Source organism: Bombus terrestris, chromosome 8, assembly GCF_910591885.1.
Source record: "Bombus terrestris chromosome 8, iyBomTerr1.2, whole genome shotgun sequence".
In the NCBI taxonomy this organism is placed as follows: Eukaryota; Metazoa; Arthropoda; class Insecta; order Hymenoptera; family Apidae; genus Bombus; species Bombus terrestris.
In genome coordinates this window covers 9,294,537-9,314,181 of record NC_063276.1, presented here as the reverse complement: position 1 = coordinate 9,314,181, position 19,645 = coordinate 9,294,537, and the positions used below count along the sequence as shown (strand labels likewise).

Sequence of the window (19,645 nt, the reverse complement as noted above, 5' to 3'; positions counted from 1 at the left end):
CTTTTAAACGTCAGCTATCGTCGTTAACAATAATTTTACTTAAATTGCTGGTTACATGAAATGTAATTTGAGTGATGACACGATTGTTCTTGCTGTTAATGCAGAATCATACTTGACACACGTGCTCTTATCAGCATATTTTAGCGGTTAATATACAATGTCGAGGAAGGATGTCAGATTTCAGGCCGGAACAGCGGTATCATACTTCGGGGAATAACATCTATTTCCTTATTGTTATATTTATCACTTAATTATGACACATGCATCATGGGGAAAAGAATGCGATATAGAGTGAAAAAGGGAACAAGTAAATACGTGTTCGATTTCATTAGAATCGTGGTAATAATAACGTTTTTCCCACATATGATTTCAGATTTAATATTCTAAGATCTATAGATAGCACGGTTACAAGCGATAGACATACGAGTACACTGTGGTTCAAGAGTATGTGAACACCAATTCTATTTTTATTTTACTTTCCTTTTAAAGAACCCAATCAGAATTAAACAAAAATTAATAATTTTGAACCAATGTTCGAAATTTATTTTTATATCACTTTTTTTGAAAGAACGCACTCAAAATTAAATTAAACTCCATAGTGTCATAATAACGCTTGAAACGAGAACTAATTTCAAAAATAAAATAATCACGAATAAAAATAATAATCACTCTTTTGTCAATTTTCTTCCAAATTACGAAACATCCTATGTAACATCATATTTTCGCTCTACTTCCTTTAAAATGAACAATACAAACTCTCGATTTCAAAGTGGCGGTAAAAATTTAAATCCTAGAATTCGACAAAGTATGAAGGATATACTTAATTGGTCTTCGAGGGAAGGAAATTTTTTAAAAGACCTTAATGTACCAGAGGAACTTCTACAGGTCCTATTTCCGATGACTTACAGACTCAGTGCACAGTGTGTGTAATTTGTATAAGCAAACATTTTTTAAGCAAATCGAAATCGGGGAACCCACCATCGGAGCTGGTGGGAAGTCATGAGTGCCCCTACTCCGAGTAGAACAGCTTGCGACCAACTACATACTATATAGTACTTCCATTTGGAGAACATTCACGTACTTAATGTGAGTGTGGCTCGAGCTCAGTTCTGCAGTTTTGCGCGCGCTATTCACACGAGCCACATTGTACCCTAAACCCCGAATAGTCATAACAACATAAATGAAACTGTCGTATTTAAAAGTGAAAATGAAGTCTTTAATACTCATCGCTTAACTGTGCCATAAAATTTTATACTTGCTTCGAGTAAAACGTTCAAAAAATCATAACGAATCTTGGAACAAATATGTTATGAGTACTGAGAAAATTATACACCACTTTCTATAACGATGTTAGCCATTTTTGAGAAGCTGAAACATCGTCGTAAGAAGTCGTCTAAACGTTTGTCTTTTAAGTCAACCGAGGTTAGAAACATAGTGTCAGAATTTGAGAAAACAAAGGATAAGAAGAAGGTGCATAAAAATAAGTTTACGTCAACTGGAATTAAAACCAAAGTTTTTGGATATAGGAAAGCAAAGGATACAAAGGTTCGTAACAAAAAATATTTGCCTTCTAAATCAAGCGAAATCGAAAACTATGTTCCAAAGTACGAGAAAACAAAGGATTCTCGTCCTTATAATGAAAAATATTTGTCTCCTAAATCGAATGAGATTAAAAACAGTGCTTTGAAATATGAGATAACGAAGGACGCAGAAGTGTATAATAAAGAATATTTGACAAATAAGAATTTATCGATTATGACTGACGATGAATTTGTCTCATGTGTAGAAAATTCTTTTGTTCGAATGAATTTAATGGAGAAGAAACCTAGCAAAGCTAATGATCTTTCGAGGAGAAGTTTAGACGAATATATAATTGTGAGTGTCGAAGAAAAGCCTGCGACACTTATCACGAAGAATGTACGTGATAATAGTGATTCAGAAAGCGTGAAGACGAGTATTGTCTCGGGGAAGAACTGCTGTACAGCATGTAACGATAGATGGTACAGGAGGTTCAAGCAACTAGTTTTGAAGACAAATAGGATTTCTCCTTGTATGGTAACAGGGTGAGTGTAATTTACGAATATGGAAAATTTATTAATGATAAAATTTGTTAAGTGGTCAATTGTTAGGTTATACCGGATTAGTAAGAAATAATTCGTACGCTGAAAAATAAATTGTTCTAAAATCTTTCTTTGGAGAAAGTGCTGCAAAATAAAATTTTTTAATTGTACATATACGTATATTATGCATGTCCCTTCAAAGTATTGTGAATTATGAAAGTAAATTCATATAAGGAAAATACGATAACATTTGAAATCATGTTTCTACGTAGAACCATATAAATGAACCATGGCAACTTGGATGAACAAATTGCCTGATTATTACGTACTCGAAATCGCATTCAGTATTAACATATGCAAATCCACATGCCGCTTATTTTCTTTTCTCTGGATGCATTCATCCATAGTGGCTTAAATAACTCGATGAAGGAGTAACAATTAAAATTTATGTATACACATCGCAATCGATGAAACTGTTATCGATTTTGCTAATTTAAGGTTGAGGATGTTCGATGTCGGAAGCGAAATAAACGATATCAAAGTATTATACGCTTATAATACAGTATTATATCAGATAGTATCATATCATATCATACATTATATAGACATCACATGTCACTAAAGTACGTTTCGTCTAAATATTACAAGCAAAACTGAGCTAAAAAATATAGATTAAAAAAATTTCCGAAACTAAATTCGAGTCGCAAATCTCTCTGATCTAGATAGTACGACACAGAATTGCTAATTCGTTATCAAACACGATGCACCTGACGACGAAATCGATTAACAATGGCATCGAAGAGGCTACGGTCGTCGAGTCGATTGGATCGTTGGGTGGCCATCGTGTTTATCCACCGAATAGATAGAGAGCCACGGAGAAATCGACGGATGTGACCGACGATAATGCACTTCTCACGGTTAGAAGACACGGTGCACGTGGCAAGGGAGTTTAAAGACCCGCTGGAAAAGCCGGCAGCCGTTGTTTATGCAGGGAAACCAGCGTTGGTGAGTCATTCGAGTAAATGACAGCGTGGAGTAACGCTTGCGTGCCCACCATCGCACGAAACGATAACCAAAACGATAGTTGAATAGATTGCACGTGGGGAATATTTAATTTTACATTCAATAGACGAGAGGTTTAAGGCAATCTATAGTATAGCTTTAACAAAGAAGTAGGTTTCTAAGACGATTTCGTCGATTTTGAAAATTGGTTACGTAACTTATTGTTAATAATCCATTAAGGACCAACGTTGCTTCAACGTTGACTATTGTTTGAATCATTTCGAATAAATATTTATCTACGACAATTATCAGAATAAATTCCTTTTGTTGGAACGACTATGATTGAACTCGGGATACGATAAGATAAAATTTTAACTTTGATGAGATCAATTGTTGGATATGGCGTACTTCTAATTAAATTATATCGTGTTGTATCTTATACTCCGTATATGTACAAGAATTGAAAATTTTGGTCATATCAGCGATTTTAAAAGAATTTCATTCCTATGTCGTTTTCTCGAAATCTGAGAATATACATCAAGTAGTATTATGTTCAAAAATAGCCATACTCGCTTATGCGTGTCGACAATACGAAACGTCGTTGCACACAATAGTTTCTAATTACGTATTACCCAAGGGCCCTGTTCGAACTTCATTCAGCCCTAAGTACACGGTACGTGAGTCGAGTGGCTGTGTATGCGACAGGATCTTGCGCAGAACGTGCGTAATGGACTTCCTGCGTGCATCGAACCTGAACACGCCTGTCTCTGTATTCTGACATTCGACGCGGTTTTTTCATCTTCCTGGAAACGACTATTTTCATGCTATACGTGGAACGTGAATCCTTGATCGACTGACTATCGATTGGATTGATTTATGTAGTTCTTAATGTTATTTCGAGAACAAAATGGCCAACCTCTCGTAAACAATCATATTTTCACAATTTCCGTGAACAAAATTGTTTATATCCACGTCTAATGTTTTTACTATTCTGAGCTTCCGAAACGTCTGCAAAAATGTTGGGATACACATTAAAGTCTTTACTACACGATACAAATAATTTTTCAGTCAAACATTCGAAAGGTTTCTCAAGAAAAATTAAAATACGCTTCGAAGAAATTCACGAGTGGTATTTCACTGGAATTGTAAGAAATCCGCGTAGTATACGATGGGTTAGTACATGTTTCTAATTCAAAATTTTCAGGTATTTATTCTGTCGAGATAGACTTTGAAATTTGAATGAAATACTATTTAGACAGATAGATAATTTTTTTTACAACGTTGCATGTTTCTTCAGTGATTTGTGTCATCTTTAGATTAAAAAAAGGAAGTGATTAAGAAAAAATAATGATAATAAAGATATGAAAAGAGAGGAAAGACTAGATGCAACTTACTTCGCGGTTGTGAGGTTGTACTTCGATGTACGTTGATACACGCACAAGAAACACTCTCTATATTTGTTGCGATAAACAAACGTAAAAATGTAAACAAAAGCTATTGATTATTATAGATTCAGAAAAATATGAGTTACAAGAACATGTGAAATAAAATAAAAAAGGATACTCACAAGTTAGGAAGAAGATAGTAGATTTTGTGTGCATTTCTGCTGGCAGTTTGAACGATTGCGTTTGATAAATTTGGGTGTATACAGAATAAAGAACTTTTCATATCTTGGGAAACTATAGATGTCATGCATTTTTCTTGTAAATTGCTGAAAATTACTGCTACCTGCAAGTAAATAAATTAGATAAGTTGAAAGATTAGAAGAAATAGTTATATAAACTTTTTGATCTATTGTATTTTAGGATTTATAGGGTTCTTAGCAAGTGTATGATGCCCGATAAGAATGATACTAATTTTAAATAATATATATTGATAATTTATAAATTTTTTTTCTTTTACATTAGGAAAATATTATATTATATATAGTATTATTTACTAATAATGTTTATATACTTCATTTCATTCGTCTTGTCTATGAAATCTATAAAAATTATGAAATTAGAAATTTTTATTGAAAAGCTTGAAGATAACATTAAAGAAATATAAAATTCAATTCTTTTAAATAACAATCCATAACATTTTGTAGTAATTTAATTAAAATAATTAGTTAAAATAATAAATGAAGGCTAGGAATATAAATTAACACAGATTTATCACAATAAGGATTCAAAGGATTTTATTTCGCACTTTTATTTTGCGAAGTTGTGTTAATATATATTAAGTACATTTAACAAATTGCCTGAAAATAAATTATGACTGAAATGAAATTCTTCAATAATTTGTATTTATTACATTGGCTAAATTTATTTATTATATTTATTTACAACTATCTTGAAGATTACATAGAATTTTTATGGTTTATTCAGAATTAATTATTCTCATCCCAAAATGGCTTCACATTTTGGTAAAAAAGAGGATATTCACGTGAGATTAAATCGATAATTTCATCGTATTTAGAAAAATGCAACGATCCATGTTGACGGTTCCATTCGTCGTTAAATTCTAAAGAAGTTTCCTCCCTCGCAATTGGTCCAAAACAGTATAAGGAAGAGACGAAGCCCATAGTCTCCATGAATATCATGACTAAAAGAAGATTATTAGCAAGAGAAGTCAGCATATCTTTATTGGTCGCGTTTCGATGTCTGGTTAGGTGATTCATTGATTTCATTAGACTATTCATAGAGCTGTCCACATCTTTTATTATCTCTGTAAATGAAACATTTATCTACATTACATTCGTACTTCATGCTTAATAATATACTTTATATCTTCTTCGTACAAAGTTTATAAAGAAAATTTCTATGTATTTAATGTTTGGCGAATAAAAGGGAAATTATCGGACCTACCATGACACTTAAAATTTCTCGTGATAAAATGAATAAAATATCTAATTCAACTGTAATGTAATATAAATCGTGGTAACCTGATTTAGGACGAGCTACAACACGTTCCCGCATATTTTCAGAATCCAAATCTTCGTCGCTATTCCACTCGACTTGCGATGTGCTCGTGTCTGACGAGCTCGTGTCTGACGAGCGCGGTTCCTTTCCACTGGTGCTTCCGCCGCTGTGGAGTTCCAGTAGCTTGGTCATCCAGTCCATCAGACTAGATAAAACCTTCACGTGGCTCTGCCAAGCTTCCTTAAAGGTATCTCTCATTCCCTCCGCGAAGAATTTTTCGAAATCGACCGCAGACCGGTGCATTTTATTTATCGCACCGAATGTTCTTACCATCGCTCCTTTTTTGTATGATTTCAAAGCTTCCGAGATTTCACTGCGCCTGGTTGAAAACCATATACGTATAACTTTCACATTTCTAAATTTGTACAGAAATTTTTTAATTCTTTTTGATTATTAATCCTTCTAAAGGATTCTAGTTACACATATTAAAATTTAATTAAATCAACCTTAATCGTATAAAATTTAATCATACTAACTTCAGCGCTGCCTTTTTGTTCTTACTCGCGGATTTTGAAAATCTACTTAGTTTCTTTTTGCCATCCTCGTAAATACCAAAGTACTGGCACAACTCATCGATAAATCTTTGTCCCCACTCGCTTTCCGAAAATGTGTCGCCAAGATCATTAACAGCACGATGGAAAGAAGATCCTCTGGGTATTTTTCTATCCAATATTCTTTCAAACACGTACTTCGTCTTCTTTTTAATTTTTCGTGGCATTCTTCGATCGGGTTTACAGGAGACCTCCGTTTCTCCATATTTATCTTCCATAGTTTTGCAATGACTCAAGCTTCGAATCGCCCTTGTCCACGATTTCGCGTCAAAATTATGCATTTTCATATTCGATGATTGTCTCGAGCTGCTTAGGCATTCATCGAAGCGTTGCAATTCGCGAATGCACTCGTCGTAATCGATTCCCCTGTTGCTCGTCGTTGAAAGACAAAAGAAAATATGCCAGGGCTTTCGTCTTGAATGATTTTTGAAAACATTCGTTTGTGAAATGTTCCTTAAACTAGTTTCTAAAGTTTTAAGTGTGATTTCCGGTGTATGTTTCATCAAATCTAGGATTGCTCGATTTAGACTGAAAGAAGATCTACGCTTCCTATTGTTCGTTATTTGCACCAGACATTGCGATAGTCTGTCGCTAAATTCTGCTGCATCATTCACTACGCCGAGGAATTTGAAGCCGTTAGCGTGTCTATTTAATTGCTGGAACTGTGTGAATATTTTAGCTTATGAGTTTTTGGAAGAGTTAATCGTAAAAATAGTACCGAAAAATTTCCTAGGAGTCTTTAAAACTTGTATAATTGATTATCAGGTTGTTTGCTGATATACATACGTAGAATAAAAGGTTTCATATTTTTCAAGTTTTCGAAGAAATAATCGAAGAAATATAGAAGTTAGGAACAGTAATAAAAGTAATAACATAGGATTAATTACATATTCTATACTTTGATTCAGTAATTTACCTTACTAACAGAATTTTAGTGTCATATTACTATATTAATTATTTTAATTTATTATCAATTATATATTGATATGTAAGTTCACTAATTTATTACTCGAAAGACAGAAATCTTTATTATTAAAACCATTAACTATACAACGTAAAGCACAATTAACAAGCAAAATACCTCGTTCAATTTTCTCATTTGCACAAACCTTACTTCCACGGAAAGTCGTATTTCCTTCTCCGAGATACAAACCAGTCGATGATTTAATTTCATTAATCATGTTTCCTAAGTCTCGTATCACGTATATACTTTGCAGCAGCAACTCAGAGAACCAATCATCGGACAATGGATCCTGACTCGAACGTTTTTCGTATCGTTGAACGGTATTAATTAGCCCACAATCATTAGCGAATTGCATGAGCTTTTTCCTTATACTTTCACATACTTTTCGAATAGTTGATAGCAGACCATATGAATCAGACGATGTAGATCTTAATACAATCGGTTTGTCTATAGGCTCTGCTATTTTCGAAAAGAAATTTCGTATCGTCCTTTCCAAACGACGCACTTGATTCGGATTAACTAACACAAAGGCATTTGGATCTGTTCGAGTATCATTTGGAATTGGAGAATTGCTTCCAGTAGCATGTTTAGAAGTTGAAGGATATAAAATGAGGCCTATGTGAAAATATAAATCTCTCTTGAGAGTCTTCCAATTTATGTAATTAGTTAAAAAATATAAATAACTGAGAAAGGAAAAGAATTCCGTTTTAGAGGCTTACCTAAGAATACGAGAAACGAAATTAGCTTGAAAATCATGATGAAAATAATATACACGTCTGTAACATCGCTCCTTCTTCGCTATTTTATATATACTTCGGTATATCTAATTTTCTCGTTCTCAAAATATCGAAGGAGACTCACTTTTGATAACACGATATGAAATATTGCATCGTTCTGCCATTCCCAAGTGCATTACAGATTAAACTACCATATGTGAACCCTCATAAACGTCGCTTTACATCCGCAGTTTTTATGAATTTCAAGTGAAATATTACCAAAGAAACGAAATAAATAGAGATAAGTAACAGAAAGCGAGACAACGTTAAAAATAGGATCGAGGATACGTTGAGTAAAAAATTCAAGGATTTCTTTGCAGCTTCTTTTAGTTTCTTCCAACTACTACCAGCAAACAATACGATATACGCTCCCGTTCATAATTATTAGGCCACTTACAGGAAATGAAATAAACTCAGAAATGAATAAGAAATTATTACATTTTTCTATATAATATTAATTTCTATTTATTAAATTCCTCATGTAATTCTTGCAAATAATTTTTATCAATCTTTTGGACATCATCCTGCATGAATGCAAAGTTATGATTGACTAAATCTTAATAATTTCAACCAACCATCAAAATTAGGAAGTGTCCTCGTACGAACCGTACTTTATAATGACAGTGTACTTTGTGGAAAAATACTCAGACAAATACAGAAGATACTTAAATAGCCAGCGATAAGAATAGAAGCCACAGGAAGGAAAAATTGGTATTTGTTAGATAAAGGATCATCGACTTCCGACAAAACAGATGTACCGTGATGCCAACGACACTCGACGAATTCTAAAATCATCTCAGTTACTTAAATCATCCTTGGCAACGATCTGTAAACTCTTTTGACACACCTGCCGTGTAAATAACACGGTACCATTCTGATGACAATTGTCGTTTCTGAACGTTGACTCACCGGTGCTATTTGAGAATCATGGCGCCATCAGCATTACCAGTACCGACCAGTTACCAAGATTCACAAATCTCAGTTTCCACGAAACGATGCTCGTGTAAATCCACGTTTCCTGTCTCCGTGCGAGCTATCTTTAATTAAAGAATAATTGAACAGATAAAGAAGGTTGTAAACGCGCCAGATAAGAAAGTAGAAGATCAAGGATAGTCGAGAAGAAGTTATTGATGCGCAGTCTGTGAGCATCCGCCATCTGGTGGCTGGAGAGGAAGCAACAGTGAATGGAAAATGTCAAGGCGTGTTATTCACGGCAGTGTTGACTGCTTCGAGCTGACCTACCGGTGTTAACTTGTTGTTCGCCGGAATTTCTGACGATACTCGTTTAACATTGTGTGATTTTAGCAATGAGCGATTCGTGGCTCTTGCTCGAGCTATAGAAGAGACGTTTCATCGACGAGAGAAAGTTAATTTGGTCTATTAAAGAACGTGTAGGAGGATGTTATGAATTTCATTTGGGCGTAAAGAACATACCTGCCAGAATGGACGAGGAGACGATGTGGAAAGATTTCTATCACAAGATTGTTGTGGAGAAGGAAACGAAGGAAAAGGAGGAGCAAGAAAAATCAGAACACGAAACAAGGTAGAGAGAGAAAGAGAGAGAGAGAGAGAGAGAGAGAGAGAGGAACCTCTACAATAGACAATTAATAGATTGGAAATCATAACTTTCATTTTCTTGTTTACGTGTGCTAGTGTTTAACATATCGTTTGCGCTATTAACAGAGAAATGGGATTGTGCTCGTGGAATATATCTAATCATAAACATGTCAATAATTAATCTTACGTGCTTATAAAGAATAATGCAGTAACGTACAAACATTTCACTTTATATTGCAAAAGTAATATCTTAAAAAATGGAAACTAATATTACATAAGCACATAATAGTTTTTACATGTACTGTTATTTGCTAGCGTTTACTTGCCATCCTGTTATGCAGTTAACATTAATTGTTAGCTGAGATTTATTTAGTTCTTAGTTATTAACTGAGATTAGTAGATCTGTAGTTGCGTACAAACATAGATTAGCTCTTTTAATAGAATTAGTCATGCTGCAAAATAAATTTCTATTAATTCTAATTTATGCGACTGGAGTTATTTAATTTAAATTTTCAAATCGAAAGCGAAACAGTAAGCTTCTTGTATCATTTCCAAAAATGGGCAAGTGTCGTTCAGTAACCAATCGCTTTTGAAGAAATTATAACTCTCCAAAATAAGACAACTTCAAAGAAGAATTTTGTTCGATCACAAGCATTCAAATGCAAATAATTCTCGCTTAAACGGAGTCTGTAGCACGTCGATCTTATGACTCACAGTGATTACCAATGCAAAATGTAATAGATAAAAATGTATCAGGTGATATAAATGGTGGAAAGAGTCGCTCAACTTGTTTCTGTTGCTGCGCTTATCTCCACGTTTTATCGTTTTCGAGAAAAGTGTTAAAAGTTAACGTATTCGTCGATGTTTTCACGATGGAATACCACGTGTTCGTCTGTGATGACAGCGGTTCGTTGTTGCAGCGGTCTCGTTCCAGAACAGACGCTCGTTGCGTTTTACTCGTTGGCACGTTGGAATGACGATCTGAAACTCTCGTATGTGCCACATACGCGCGATCTATTATTAAAACCAGACTAACGCGCGTTGTCCGGAACATCTGTAGAGGAATTGTTTCTCCAGGTCGCGCGAACGAGCGTAACGAGCCACCGGGATTCGTGACTCAAGGTCGACGTTTCGCGATTTATTGCCAACGTGATTTAAGGTATCGCGATAATCGCAGTGACAAAATATTAATTGCATCATAGAGATTGCAAAGTATGATTGCAATTGCAAGTGCGATAATTGTAACGGAGGAATATTAATTGCGATACGTTAATGGCGATTGCAATGCAAATTTGACGGTACAAATTTGTTGCAAGATTGGGATAATCCATATAGAATTCGTTTTTAATTGCAGACGTTGAACGCAGAAAATAAGAAGTTTTACATAAAAAACAGACAACTTAAAATTACAGTATCTTTTAACGAAGAATCTATTTAAGTACAAAAAAAATTGCGAATTACAATTGACCAGAGATTTATTAATATAGGTGCAATTGAGAAAATGATTCAAAATTTTTAGACGTCATTTGGATTTCATTACGTATATAAGAAAGCGTCTTTGTTTATATTAAGTGGCATCTATAAATATGCCAGACAGAAGAGTTGGTCATCCGTTGATGTCACACGAGGAAAAACAGTTTGCACAAAAGTAAAATGCAAAGGAGGTTTCATCCTACTCATACAAACGCTCTACGAAGTATAGCGTGTAAACTATATAACGAGACTGTCGTATTCCACACGATCTCCTTAAACAGAAAAGAAGCAATGTGCAGACATACGTGTTAATTAATTCTTTAATGATGTCTCAACTATTGCATTGCCGCCGATGACAGAAGCTCCTCGAGACGACTAAAATGGCTACTACAATCTGTTCAGATACCATTAAACGTGTATATAAAACGTTACGGATGAATACCATTAATTCTTCTTATCATTCACAAATATTTAGTAGAATCTAAATATACATGAGTCTAGTGGAAACCAATGATAAAGGCAAGAAAACTAAAAAATAGACTAATAGAAAACATATGTAGCAATAAAAAACATAAAATTTGGACGTAGAATCGTTTTAAAAGATCAACGACGAGTAGGAAAACTGCGGAATTATACTTTCATGAGACCAAAAAGATAAATTAATATAAAATATACTAATAGACTAATAAACAAAACGTTATAATTACATATATCGTCCATATCCAAAAAAATAATTTTACGCGTTGTTCACTTGTAATTACAATTAATGAACAAATATAAAAATATACATGCAGATTCTTTTTAAAAGCCAACGACGAATAGCAAAATTATATTTCTAACAAATTAATACGAAATAAACGTAGTAGGAAAAATCAGTATAAAGTGAGAAACAATACAGATACGATCTTACACCAAGAATATACAAATGTTATAAATTACTAACTTACCCATTTTCAAGAAGTCATTTCTCACGATCATACGTTTAATTAATAAAAAAAAGACGTAACACTATACGATTTTCCAATTATGAAATGTTCATAATCAACAATAGCGAAGTGAGTTAATTAACTGTAATTGCCGGTGTTATTACGTATCAAGTCAGCAGAAATCGCGATGCTTTTTCCCATAGGTCAACGATATACTAATGTCGGTGAAGACGTCATCCTGACTACCCCGGGAATTCCTTATTTCCGTGACGGATACACAGCTGTGCAGAACGTTAAATCATCAGCGCGTAGGTGAATGTCCCACGGGAAATTAACATTTAAAAACAGGTTACAAGATAAAGGACAATATTGATAAGCTTGAAGGCGTACGAATATAATTTTAGGACTTTTTTGAAAATAATACAGTGACCAATTTTCGTTTGCATTTGTCCTCGAAAATTACAACGTGTACATGGTCACATGAAATCACATAAATAGTCAGACATAGAAGTTAACGCGAAGCGAATCTAGTCGGCTGGAATTTTGTAACGATAGGGACCACTGAAGGCCGTTCGTGACTTACATCACTGAGGACCTTGTGCTTCTTGCTCGCAAGACAACAACGTTGCCTTACAGTCGTATATCTGTAAAAAATTACGTAAAATTTCAATATATACATGGTGTCTCGTTTAAGTATATTCTCTGAATAGATTAAACGTTTATTTCCTGAAACTTTTGATAACAAATATCCAACACTAAAACATTGTATGCAATTATTAATACAATCTCAGTTTGTATTTTGTTAAATATAGGGGACAAAGAACTAATTAAGTTCGATAATATTATGTACTTCTTAAACCATTGAAACTGATTCAAATGAAACACGCTGTATGTACGCTGTATATGTATATTGATGCACATACACATATATCAGATACAGAATCACCCAGAGATGAAGAAAGAGAGAAAAAACGATACTGATTTTACATTTTGCTTTGATTTTATTATAAAAGTTAAATAAGATATCTTGCGAATGTTAGAACACACGTTCCTTTATGAAACGGTTAATATTGCTCCTATTTTACGTTGCAATTGTACGTGCTTTAAATCTAAACTATTTAAGCAACGTACGTTAAATTCTGAATGGTCCAAAATGGTAAGTTCGAATTGAATGAGAAATAATTATGAGCAACAGTGTAAATAATTACAGCCGAATATTTTTCGTAATTATCAAATACTTTTCTTTATTTTGAAGTTGTCTACATTTCGTGCAGTTAATTATTTGACCATTTTTATAATAATCTTGGAATGAATTATTTAAAAAATAATTATTAGATTGCATTAGTATTACTTTATGACACAGAATTTTAGTTGCATATAATTTTCCAGAATGTTACTATAAAGCGTAGTTAATTGAACTATAATTTATACTTCACGCTGATATTTTCCATATTCTGTATGCTGAAAGCAAAAGACTGCAATTTACCATGATAATAATCTCGTTGAAGGATATCTTTAACGTTTTGATGTATGTATATTATAATGATATACAGATTCAGTTATTTTTTTCGTATTCTGTTTTAAAAAATGTATTCCCTTCGTGTAGTCAAGTTAATCCATGAGCCAATCCACATAAAATCTATTAATAATTTAAAAAAGAAATCTCAAAGTTTCTAAAGATATACATCACCAAGGAAAATAATTAAAGAGCATACAGGAAAGTATTTTTGTTCCACTTAAAAAATATCTTTCAAGCAGATTTTTTAATTCTTTGATATTTCAAAACTGTTACGTAACTCAGAACATTTAACAACTTGGTGCATATTTTAGCACACGATAATTATCGTAGGTCGAACAAGTTGTGCTTTCCTCGTTTTCTATGTAGTCATTTAAAGAACAAAAATTTTGCAAGTTATAAATGGTAATCGGTACCCGATATACTCGCGCCAATCAAGCGATTACAAAGCGTAAAAACAAAAGTAAAAAGTACAAACGTGTTTGGAGAGCCAATCCGCGATAGTGTACCAAGACGAAGAATGTAGTTCGGTGAATCATGTCTCTTCGGTCAAGTTAAAAATAAAAGAGGTTAGTTGGAAGCAAAATGTACCGTAAAATAAAGATGTTAGAAATACCGTAAGAGCATGTGGTTTTCCTTTCCCTGCTACGCGAAAGCTTGAAAGAAGGGGAAATGTGTGCGTGTGTGATTTCGCCCATTTTACAATACAAATATTTTATCCTTTTTTGCCATTAGTATTTTGATATTATATTACATTAAAAATATTATTGACATGTAAAGGAGTGTGAAAATTTCCTTAATTTTCATATCTTTCAAGTTAAAAGAGTTTCCTTAATTTTAATGATCTTTAAATTGTCAAATTTTCTTACATATTATCATATTTTAAGATGAATAACTGTTCTTAATTTCGTTATCTTCTAACAAGGTTTATTCAGTGACAAAACAGAAATTTATAGAAAATCCAGAATAGTTTGCAATTAAATGCAATGACTGGGAATTGGAACAAAAGAGCACCTTGAAATTGCGAACAAAGTCCCGGAGAATCTAAAGCTTCTACGATACATATGCAGTTATTATCTTTTTTATTGATCCAGAAGTAAACGTGAATCATGCATGTACCGATATTTCCAGTAGAGTATTTATTGCGCAAGTAGAGTCTGTGAATTGGTACAGGGAAGGTAATAAGCGGGGAAGTTCTGATTTTATTAATTATTCTCGAGAAGAGCTGATCGTATTCCAGCTAAACAATCGAGAAATTACCATGTATGTTGTTACAATATATCGTGAAAGTAGTTTCATTGTTAGGAATCGTTGTATCGTATCGAAATAACGAGCAAAGCGGTGACAGTAATTAAAATGATTGAAACTCGCATTGCTTCGTTTTCTCGATGAATGAGAAATAGTTGGTTAGTCAAATTATTATCAATTATTTTCATAAACAGCACATTTCAAAAGTATAAATGCATCTAATTTTCTTATTTCATTCAATTTCATTGCACAGCAATTTTAGTATAATAATTTTAATAATTTTCTCGCAATAGCAAAGTACCGCAAAATTGTTAGCAGATATACTAAACCAAACTTTATTCTCTATTCGTTAGTAATTAATTATATTTACGAAATTCTTGAGTTCTACGATACTACGATACAATTCTTGAGCTATAAAATATATGTAACGAGAGATGTAATAATGATACCTGACGCGCTTGAATTATGGGAAAATTTGATGTACCATTGATGTTGATATTGCACGATATCTACTTCCTTCTTCTCTAGTTCGCCTGAAGTCCTCCGGCAGTTTGTTGTCAGACATGCTCCGACTGACACATTTTACATCGACGTCTCATTCTCCTGCAAGTATACCGTTCTACTAATAGCAGTTCTAACAGTGAAGTGAGCATTTATCATACATTATGATAAATTAACCGCGCAGATCAATCAAATATTACGTGCAGTGAGATTTAACAAATATTACTATAAAATCATAGAATTATTAAAACATTTATGTTTATTCTTCGGTGAAGGATTTTAGGATATTTTTCTGGAAATTACGTTTGACGATTATCATAATTATATAGTTTTCAATAAATTTCTATAATTTAGAATAAAATAATTCTGAATTTTAATTTTATGGTTAATAATTAAATAATTTCGAATATAATTTTATGATTAAAAATTAAATAATTTCGAATATAAATTTAAATTGTGAAATTAATTGTTTAACAAAGTGAGATATAATATTATAGAATACAAAAATTTGTGGAGCAGGAAATATATTCATTTGCAAAAAAGGAAATAAGAATGTAAGTACATTATCAAATATCGTTGGACGCACAGTCTGATTGAACTATCTGAATCTACTTTCCATATGCATGACCATGATACGAATTTATCTGTCTTCCAATTATGACTCTTCGATAATTCCTTAACGACACAGAAACCATTGAGAAATAATACACGGAAGCATAAACACTTGGATAAATTATTTCACAAAAGTAAAATTATTTCCTAAGAAACAGTTTATTTCACATATTGATTGGTTTCTTACTAAATCAAATACAGACTCTCGTAAAATAATTACTATGCATGTGATGAATCGATTTTTCGATTGTTTCAAGTGGGAATTGCTCATAACTATCAAACATATAAAAATTGTCAACCAGTTAGAGCGTTTCGTGAATCGTCGGTGTTATTTCGTGAAGCACGTGTGAAATGGAGAATTTATGTTTTTCTTTCGAAGGAGAGAGAGTCGAAAAATGGCGCACTTCCAAAAGCTGGACGAGACGCATCCTTACTACGCGATCGCCGCAGCTCGAATGTCGCAAAAACCGGAAACGAAACCGGTCACCGTAGGCAGATTCTATTGGAAATTCGCTGCGTTCAACTTCATTCATAAAAGGTGAATTGTGTTGTTCGTTGCTTAAGTAACGGGAGTGTACTATGCGACAGAGCTGTATACTTTCTCTTTTCAATTGCGAAATTTTACAAAAATTTACTTATATGCTTTTTCATAGAAAAATTTTGAAACGTATACGTACACACCATTGATCAAATATCGAATCATTAATATTCCATAAAATTTAAAAAGCTAGGATATAATTATTTATTTGAAGTCGTAGTTATATTTTATGTCCAGCTCTGAAGTATAGTTTACTAAATGGACTCTACTTGATTTATATAGTAGAATTCAGCGTAGCTGCTTTCCAAAATATGTTTGAACACTGCAAGATTCCATCGTTTTTCTATGAAACTTGTGACCTATCTATAAGTCATAATCGCATGACTATGATTGATAGTATGCATATTTATCTTTCTTGAGTTATACAATTATTGATTTTCCGATAATGCTTATTTACGTGGTACGAAACACATTAAACATCAATAAATCCTATAATATGATTTTCACAAGGTATTAGGTTATTCTACAAACAGTGCAATTTTTCTGTTAGGTATAAGTTATAATATTTACGAAAACACGAATTCTTTTTGCCAAATTGCCAAAGAATAATAAAATAATTTTTTACGAAGAAGAATAAAGAATGTAAACGTTCACATTGGCCGTGAAAATGAGCTATTATGCAGTAGCTGGTTTCAAATAGCTCGTTTTTTAGCACACTTAGCGAAATCAGCCAGAGACGAAGAAAATAGGAGTTGCTTCGCATCACAATTAACGTGGCATTAAATAAGGCATTTGCTTTCATCATTCACTACTAGTTTCTTGCAACTTATTCTTAATATTCCACCTATTAACCACAACGTTTTCCTTTATATTATCACGCAATATTTTAAACGATCAACGCAAACATAGCATTTGCTTCGATGGAACATTAATCCTTTATACTTCACTAGCGCCACTAAATTGATACAGTAAAACTTTTATCTGATTTCTTTTTCACCCATAAAAATTGTAAAAAGAAAAGAAAGCTATTATTTTTTCTGACTTTAATCGACGCTACTATAAAATTATGCTGAAATCGTTGATCCATGCAACAAAAAATTCTCAGAATAAAAAGGATTGATATAAATGTTTAGATGCAATTTTAAATATTATTTTCTACAATTAATTTCCTTGTTTCTTAATACGTATGTACAGAATACAAGAGACCGATGGCGGTTTTTTCGAAAATCTTGGAACATTATTGGCTGAGAAGGTTCGGGCGCAGGAACAGGAGGAAGGACCGCTTCCAAAGAAGAAAGATGAGGTTCAGGAAACGGGAGAGGAAGAGGACAATTTCAGTGAAGAAGGTAGCATCGAGGAGCCTGTCGATGCACTTTTGGAGACTGACAGTGACAGGGACGAAAATGAGCATGCCACGAATTTCTTAGCCGAATCTATGGGATGGAACGTGAGTTATATACCACTTTTATTTTTTTCAGTGTATTTTAAGTTATCGGATATTATTTATTATCAATTTGATTTTTATTATGATCATTGATACGAGATACATATCTATCGAATTTTTAGACAAATTTAAATTGTTACTATAAATGACAATTTTGTTAAAAGATTCTAATTATTCCTGCCGAACTTTTCGGAAAATTTCTATTGTATTTCGCCGTATTTGAAATTATCGACAATTCTCTATTATTTTTACTTTATTTTGAACGATAAGATTTAAGATCATTGTATTTCAAAGATGCTACAAAATATACATTTTAAGACAATTGACGCGCGTTTCTATCGATGTTTTCTGAAGAATCGTGTACAACCCAAAGAAACGTTGTTCCTCTAGTCACTCAAGATTCGATGATTTAATCAAACACAAAATCGCTTAATGTTTCTTCTAATTCCTCCAAGAAATGTTATCGAGTATTTTAATTTTCAAAATTTCATTTACTTCGAAATCTCCGACTTTGAAAACATACGTAACCACAGTGTACTCTTCCTACTTGCGAATCGGCCATAAAATCTTTCATTTTTTCGTTTGTCCGTCTGTTGATTTAAATGGTGGATGTTAAATATCCGCCACATCTCGAAGTTCGAGTGTTTCTTTTCTTGGCTTGCTGAAATTTCGAGAGCCACCGGATAACTCGAAATATCAATGACTTCCGCGAATGGAACGCTCGACGCCTCATCGAACCGCTTAAAATACTCTGATAGACTTATCTACGCCAATACGAATACGAGTGGTCTGTTTATCGTTATTTTCTTGGCTTATAGAATGCTCTGTGGGAAGTTATGGGAAACAGATGGAGAAAAGTCGTGGGAAAGTATCTTGAAATAATGATCAAATATAATGTATACATAGTGAAGAGCATTGTAACCTGATGGTATTAATCTTGGATTTAATTTTCGATTTAATTTACCGATAAGCAATTAATCCCAAAAACGAATTTTAATTACATGGTTCGACGAGTAATCCGTTCTGCTAAATTTTTTTTTCGTTTAACTTAAAATATTATGTTTAATAAAAAATTGAACTCTGAAGTGAATTCCAATCCAAGATTACTTGACCAATAGAGTTTTAGATAAATAAATAATAGATCTGAGAAATAGAAATAGATGACTTAACTTAAAAAACTTAATTCTTAACATGGATTTCAATCAGATTATTCTCGATAGGTAATGTTTTGCTTAAATTAATTTTGTTGCTTTTGTGTGTTAAAATTTTTTCAAATTTCCCTCTAAAAAATCGAATCTTTTAAAGAACAGAATTTCTGTTTTTTCAATTTTCTTTCAATTTTCATCCTATTGTTACAATGTTTAGAGTATTATAATCAAATATTCTATAACTACGTTCGAATATCATTGTATTCTTTATTTATCTCGATACTGGATATTGATGGCTGAATCATGTTGCCGGCATATTGCATCGTAGGGTGGTAACAAGACGATATTGATCCCACAAAGGCCCCA

The 19,645-nt window shown here is 33.0% G+C and overlaps 2 protein-coding genes across 10 annotated transcripts in view; one reads left to right on the top strand and one right to left on the bottom strand.

The window, feature by feature from the left end:
* Positions 1–1,332: 1,332 nt before the first annotated feature.
* LOC100645167 (protein unc-13 homolog 4B) overlaps positions 1,333–19,645 on the top strand; it is a 36,464-nt gene continuing 18,151 nt past the window's right edge. For 3 of the 8 annotated variants that reach the window (XM_012311339.3, XM_012311337.3, XM_048408224.1), the window contains exon 1: positions 17,995–18,134. Coding sequence is in view for 5 of the 8 variants with exons in the window: in XM_012311333.3 (XP_012166723.3) it covers positions 1,348–2,063; positions 17,882–18,134 (969 nt within the window). In the remaining 3 variants the exon portion in view is untranslated. Of the gene's footprint in view, positions 2,064–9,356; positions 9,860–16,044; positions 16,092–16,528; positions 16,688–17,881; positions 18,135–19,645 lie in introns of those variants that run through there. The other 5 variants (XM_012311333.3, XM_012311330.3, XM_012311331.3 and 2 more) reach the window with 4 other exon arrangements.
* On the bottom strand, positions 5,344–8,413 carry LOC110119488. Of its 2 annotated transcripts, none has more exons than XM_020864061.2 (5): positions 8,260–8,413; positions 7,686–8,155; positions 6,502–7,238; positions 5,989–6,344; positions 5,344–5,771 (listed from the first exon to the last, which is right to left on the bottom strand). In XM_020864061.2, exons 1-5 carry the CDS (start codon positions 8,294–8,296, stop codon positions 5,434–5,436), a joined length of 1,938 nt encoding a protein of 645 aa, XP_020719720.1. In that variant the 5' UTR covers positions 8,297–8,413; the 3' UTR covers positions 5,344–5,433. The 2 variants fall into 2 exon arrangements, with proteins under 2 accessions (XP_020719720.1, XP_020719721.1); XM_020864062.2 differs by having other exon boundaries at positions 7,923–8,155.